General features: G+C 33.0%; 1 protein-coding gene across 1 annotated transcript; it reads left to right on the top strand.

Moving 5' to 3' along the window:
* The first annotated feature begins 2,810 nt into the window (after positions 1–2,810).
* Positions 2,811–5,966, top strand: LOC139875723 (putative disease resistance RPP13-like protein 1). The gene has a single exon (XM_071863031.1). The coding sequence runs from the start codon at positions 2,811–2,813 to the stop codon at positions 5,964–5,966; it is 3,156 nt and encodes a 1,051-aa protein (XP_071719132.1).
* Positions 5,967–7,146: the final 1,180 nt, after the last annotated feature.

Below are 7,146 nucleotides of genomic sequence, written 5' to 3' on the forward strand. Positions count from 1 at the left end.
TCTAACCAAGCTCTTGATACCACTTGTTAGGAAGAGGGATCGCCTGGACGTTGGGAGATATAAATTTGAGAGAAAAACAACTCTATTACTCACAAGAATAGATTTACAGAGTATTACAAAACTCTTAAAAAAAAACTCTCAAACTCACGCACTCTCTAGGTTGTGATTACACTTCTCTGAGTGATTTGAGATAATTTACAACTGAGGTTTGCACCTCTATTTATAGTAAAAATTCTATGGCGGTGGAATGGTGTGAACGGAGAAGGTTGGCGGCCGTCATCGTCATCAACTTTGCTACCTCCATATGAGTTGTCAAGGTTGCCTACTTTGAATATCTAGAAGGTGGGCTTCTAGATTGTAGGCCGGAAATCTTCAATAAGGTGTGTCATTGTTGTTTTTTATGGTTGCCAGATAAAAATCCATTTCTTTTTTCCTTCAGATTCAGCTTGTGTTACTTATTTTGTAGTGAGCCTGTGTTAAGCTGATTATATCTGCTCTAATTAATGGTATATTCTGCATGATAATCCTGTTTGTGTATACGGCTATTAATGGTTATATGGGTTGGGAAGGTGTTATAAGGGGCAGATGGGTAATCATATACTATATTCTATTGACTATTGTTTGGTCAAAATATGGGTTTGTCACTCTTGTTTATGCATGGTTTGAATTTTTGTGGAATCTGGCAGATTCACTTTGCCAAAATATTTTCATCTACTGCCTCGTATACTATCTGTAAAACTAAAGTCTACTAGATATAGATTCTTTGCTAGTGATTTTGTGTATTACTAGTGTGATAAGATACATGGACAAAAGATGTTATTTTTTGGTTCATCGTATTTTTATATTTATATATAATATAACTCTTTTAAATAAGTATACTTAATACTTGATACTTAGACTTATAGCAGCTATATGATGTTTGTCACATGAATTGATAAGTTTCTTGATCAACTGTGGGGCTTTCAGTAATTTAGTTTGTAGTTTGACTTTTAAAAGTCAAGATTTGTTTATTCTTGACTTGTCCAGGCTTTACAATATTTTGAAATTGGTGTTTCTTTGATAGCTATAAAAACAAACAAACAAACATACATTAATTTTATTAATATATGTATGTATATATAGATATTGTATTCGGATATCTATAGTTTCTATTATATTGCTAAAATGATAATGTCATTATTAGGATAATTCGTTTGTTAAGAAAAAATTAAAAAGAAAAAGAAAAAAATCTAAGCATGGTGGATGATGTCATTAATCTATATAATTTTTAATTAAAATTTAATCTTATTAATTAATTATTATTATTAAATCTTATTAATAATTATTTTAATTATTAAAATTAAATTATTTTAATTAATTATTTATAAAAGTTAGGCAGAAGAAAACCAATTCTACATTTATATTTTAATTTACACTCTTAAAATAAAATGACAATCAATATTATCTCTTATGATTGGATGTGGATTGTTAAATATGCATTTTAGGTGTTTGATGAAATGTTTAGCTGACGAGTTTCTTAGTCGAACTATGTGGTTCTACGGATCATTAAACTAAATAACTTGAACATTTACGTTCACTTAATATCTATAATTAAACTGTTTCGTTTAAACAAACTCTTGATTTCACGGGTGATTTCACTAGTATATATATATATATATATATATATATATATATATATATATATATATATATATATATAATGTACTATAACTACAATAATAATCTATATATCATTTCTTCTTCTTTTCATCTTAAATAAAAAAAAAAACTCAAAAATACAACATTGGTAATATGGTGTGCTCTTTTGTATGATTGATATGGAAAAATAGAATGAAGATGAAGATGATTGATATGAAAAAATGGAATGGAGATGAGATATTTGTAGGCTACAAAAAAGAATAACTGACTTTAAGTAGAAGATGAAAAGTTTAGTATTTATGAATCATTAATTAGTTAAATATAATTTATGACATTTTTATTTAATATAGTTTTTAATTTTTTTTAACTTTTTTACCATCATGATTTTTTCACTTTTTTACCCGTCTATTACTTAATTATTCATTCACTTGATTACTGATTACTGCATATAATTCTTTTTAACCATACTCTCATCAACATCCCTAAAGGGGGATAATTAAAAAAAAGTCATTCAAATAATTAGTACATACATAACACATTAACACATATGTGAGAGTGGTAGATATGTGGTTCACTAGAATGAAGATGTCAATGTCAGTGCGGAACTTGAACCCGACCACAGATGGGGGCAGGTTTAAAATTTTATTAAATTTTTCAAAGACACCCGGGACGAACACTAAAAAACCTTATTTTCTAGTTTATTTTTTTTATTTTTTTTAATGTAAATTTCTTTTTAAAAAAAATTCAGCTGGGGCGGGTGCCCCGCTCTGTCTGCACAATGTTCCGCCACTGGTACTCAATGGGCAAAGGTTTCTTTTTAAGTTTGGCAAAGGTTTCTTTTTAAGTTTTTTCTTTTATGTACGAAAAGTGAAGAGTAAAGAATGTTATTGGAAATAAGTGGGCTCTGTAGGGATAACACCCCTTTTAACTTTTAAGTAATGATCTCTTGAGATAACCTCAAAAATTAAATAAACTAGTATATGGGCTTACCCAATAATACCTCTTCAGACATTAATCCCAATTAGGTCAACATTAAACAAGCCCTAACATTTACTTCATCCGCCGTACTACACCAAAAGGTCTCTGGTCTACGCTTTTTCTTCATCTTTTAAAACCAACAGGACGTTACAACCAATAAACCAAAGAAACAATCTTATTTCGATCCATTTCTAATGGCTGAAATCGTTGTGTCTGCTACTGTTACAGTGCTGATTGAAAAACTTCTCTCTAGTGACTTGATGAAGTTGGCTCGATCTGAAGGAATCGAATCTACGCTAAGAAAATGGAAGAAAACTTTGCCTATGATTCAAGCTGTGCTTTCTGATGCAAGTGAGAAGCATATAACACAGCAAGCTGTTAGTTTGTGGCTACAAGAACTTCATCATCTTGCTTATGACATTGACGACGTACTCGATGATATGAACACCGAAAATATGCGAAGAAAGTTCAATGATGAACCAGAAGGCAGCTCAAGCACAGGTAAGGTACTGAAAAAGATCATTCCAACTTTTTGTACTAATTTCACTCCGCATAAGTTGATGTATGGTCGTAAGCTGCTTCCCATGCTAGATGATATTACAGAAAAACTAAATGATCTTGTCGAGCAGAAAGATAATCTAGGTATAGGTATCAATAGGATAGCGGAACTTAGATCAAACAGAAATAATAAACGATTGGAGCAAACTTCATTGTTAGATGTGTCTACAGTTTTGGGTCGAGAAGCAGATCAAGAGGCACTGCTGAGTAAGTTATTGGGGGATGAAGCTTGTAATCAGAATGGGAGAGTCATCTCCATAGTTGGTTTAGGTGGAATAGGGAAAACAACTCTTGCCCGACTTTTGTACAACAACGAAAAAGTTAAAGCGCAGTTTGAACACAGGGTATGGGTTTGTGTTTCAGATGAGTTTGATGTATTCACTATTAGCAAGATGATTTATAAAGCAGTAGCTGGGGAGGACAATGATTTTTGTAATTTGGATCAGCTTCACGTGGCACTTCAAGAAAAGCTTTCAAACAAAAGGTTCCTACTCGTGTTGGATGATGTTTGGAATGAAGACCATGAGAAATGGGAAGTTCTTGAAAAACCTTTTAAAGGGGCGCCGGGGAGTAAAATCATCGTTACCACACGGAATACTACGGTTTCGAAAGTGATGAATAGTTCTGAACCTTACAATTTGGGGATACTTTCTGATAAAGATGCGCTATCCTTGTTAGCTAAATATGCACTAGATGAGCTTAAATTTGACAAGCATCCATCACTTATATCAGTTGCTCAATTGATCAGTGAGAAATGCAAGGGTTTGCCCTTGGCTTTGATAGCAATTGGGAGGGTATTGAAAGGAAAAGGAAATGATGTTGATGAATGGGATAAGTTGTTAAAGAGTGAGATATGGAGTTCAAATGATACAATTCTTCCGGCTCTCAAGCTAAGCTATTATGATCTTCCTTCTCAGCTAAAGCAACTTTTTGCCTATTGTTGTTTATTCCCAAAGGACTATGTGTTCAGCAAGAAAAAGCTAGTGTTATTGTGGATGGCAGAGGGGTTTCTAAACCACCCAAATGGAAACATGTCAATGGAGACCTTGGGTTTCGAGTACTTTGAAGAGCTCCAGTCAAGGTCATTTTTTCAGCAGTTAACGGGTAAAGAATCTGTATACACCATGCACGACTTGATGAATGACTTGGCAATAAGTGTTGCAGGAGACTTCTTCTATATGTTGGATGCTAAGATGGATGTTAATGGTAGGAACGAAGCTTTTGAGAAGTTCCGTCACTTTTCACACTTAGGACAACGAGGTGTAGAATATGCAAAGCTCAAGGAACTACACAAATCTGAACGCTTGAGAACATTCTTAACAGTGTCATCAGATTATTCACCTTACGTCTTGGACAATGTTCTTGTGGACTTACTTCCCAAATTACAGTTCATGAGGGTGCTAAGCTTAACTCGATATTCAATCACAGATGTACCAAGATCTGTTGGTGTTCTGAAACATTTACGGTACCTCAATTTTTCAAGTACGAAAATCAAACAAGTACCAGAAGAGGTTAGTGAGCTTTATAATCTACAAAGCTTGTTGGTCTGTCACTGTGAGGACTTAACTAGCTTGCCGGTCAGTTTTCATAAGTTAATAAACCTCAGACATTTGGACATGAGTTACACTCCATTGTTGAAGAGAACACCCGTAGGGATGTGTGGGTTAACGAGTCTACAAACTTTGTCAAAGGTTAATATCGAAAGAGATAATGGTTTCAAGGTATCTGACCTTAAAGACATGTTGAATCTTCAAGGTAAACTTATCATTAAAGGATTAGAAGAAGTAACAGATCTACAACAAGCGATGGATGCCAACTTAGAGAGAAAGAAGGGTCTTGTGAGTTTGGATATGTACTGGAGTGATGTATTTGATGATTCTCGGAATTCAAGTCTAGAATATGAAGTATTTCGAATGCTAAGGCCTCCCACTAAGTTGAAGGAACTGAATATTTTTAACTATGGGGGAATGAAACTTCCTAGTTGGTTTATAGGTCCCTCATTTGATAAGTTAACAAAGCTTAGTATAGAAAGTTGTCCAAACTTGGCTGAGTTGTCAATTGGATTAATATCCACACTTGAGTATTTGTATATATGTGACTGTAAAAAAATGGTATCAATAGGAGAAAATGAGGTTAATGTTGGAAGTAGCAACAGGAAATCCGTTCTTAGAAAAGTTCAAATTTCTGATTGTGAATCTTTGGAGAGTTACAATTGTGCTAATACCGTTGAGGAATTAGTGATATTCGATTGTAATTCAATAAAATCAGTGAGTATGTCAACAACATTGCAGGAGCTTCCATCATCTCTCAGGTTATTTAAAGTCTTTAATTGTGAGAATCTAAAGTCATTTTTTCATGAAAAATTGCAAACTCTCACATCTTTAGAAGAGATGAAGATACCTTGGTGTGAAAACATGGATGATACATTTCCAAGTGGGATGTGGCCTCCTAATTTAAGGAAGCTAAGAATAGGAATGTTAAAGAAGCCAATGTCAGAGTGGGGGCTGCAGAATTACCCCACCTCACTTGTTGACCTGTGGTTAGATGGTTCTGATTCGGGAATTACTTCATTTGCAATGGAAGGAGATGCGATGAATGATGTATCAACATCTTTTCTTCTTCCACCATCTCTAACTCATCTAGAAATATGGTATTTTAAGGGAGTGGAATCAATTTCAAAGGTGGTCCAACATCTCACTCACCTTCAACGACTTGATATTTGGTGGTGCCCAAATATTAAGGATGTGCCACCATCAACTTCATCTTTGACAATAAAAGTCAATGGCAGGTAAATGTATCTCTTGTGATTCTAAATATGAGTCTTAATTAATTAGCGTGTATATTAACATTTATTTTTCATATGTTTCATTACATTAATTCAATGATACTCACTTTGTTTGAATCTAACTCTTGCTCATAATTATATTGGTAGAATAACCCTCCAACTGTTTAATTAAATTCCTCAAACAATTTTTAATAATATGCAATGTTTAGTCCTTATTGCGAATATCACACAATCTATCTGATGAAAAATCCTCGAAAGATGCTCACTTTTTTAGGAAATTCCTTAAATTGAGATCTATTTTAGGGAGAACTATCAAAATTATTTTTTAGTGTTCAGCTGTGTGTTTATAGGGAAAATAATGATATAACCATCTCTAACACTCACCTTCTGTTTGGTGAAATTCTTCAACTATATGTCTATATATACACTCTTTCGAAAACCCCTGATTTATACTTGTCATTTGTGTGCAGGTGATCATTCAGGGTTAAACGACAAGATGTTACATGATCTATATATGGCTTAAATCTTTCAACACATTTCCTAATTTGAATGGCTTAGATTTTTACTATTACTTATTAGTGCTAATGTAATTTTGTTGATTGAGAAGCTAATATCTGGTGAATTGATGAATTTGGCTTGGAAAAACAGAGTGTGTATGTATATAATATATATGTTTCATCGGTACAGCAGATTAAATATTTAAAAAAGCTTAACCAGTTACTTTTATAATTTTTGTTCGTTAGTGTGTTTGTGCAATAACCTTGCTGCTGTTTAATGAATTCCTCAGAGAAACACTTTTTTGGAAATCTTAATGGGAATGTGTATATACAGTAAATGAAGTAGTACATAATTTTGTTAGAATGATTCTAACAAAATTATGTACTACTTCATTTACTGCTATAATTTTATATTCTTAGTTACTTGTTATTGTATTTGTTCAATAGCCTTTTGATGTAGCTATTGTTTTTTTCCTTTCAAAATAATTAATGGTTTTGATCAGTGTTTAACTTGTAATTACTTTTGTGTGTTTTCAAAAGTCTGAGTATGACCAACCCTATAAGGTAGCGGTAGAAGTAAGTTGATTTTACTTTTTTAGAGTCCTTCATTTCTTAAATTCGACCATCGATACAACTGATAATCAGGTAATAAATGTCCACTTATTTGTATAGGTGGTATGATGGATTGGG

This window comes from Rutidosis leptorrhynchoides, chromosome 11 (genome assembly GCF_046630445.1).
Source record: "Rutidosis leptorrhynchoides isolate AG116_Rl617_1_P2 chromosome 11, CSIRO_AGI_Rlap_v1, whole genome shotgun sequence".
NCBI classification, from domain to species: domain Eukaryota; kingdom Viridiplantae; phylum Streptophyta; class Magnoliopsida; order Asterales; family Asteraceae; genus Rutidosis; species Rutidosis leptorrhynchoides.

Bases quoted from the DNA above. Each gene is read 5' to 3' on its own strand.
- LOC139875723 (XM_071863031.1), top strand. From the start codon at position 2,811: ATGGCTGAAATCGTTGTGTCTGCTACTGTTACAGTGCTGATTGAAAAA.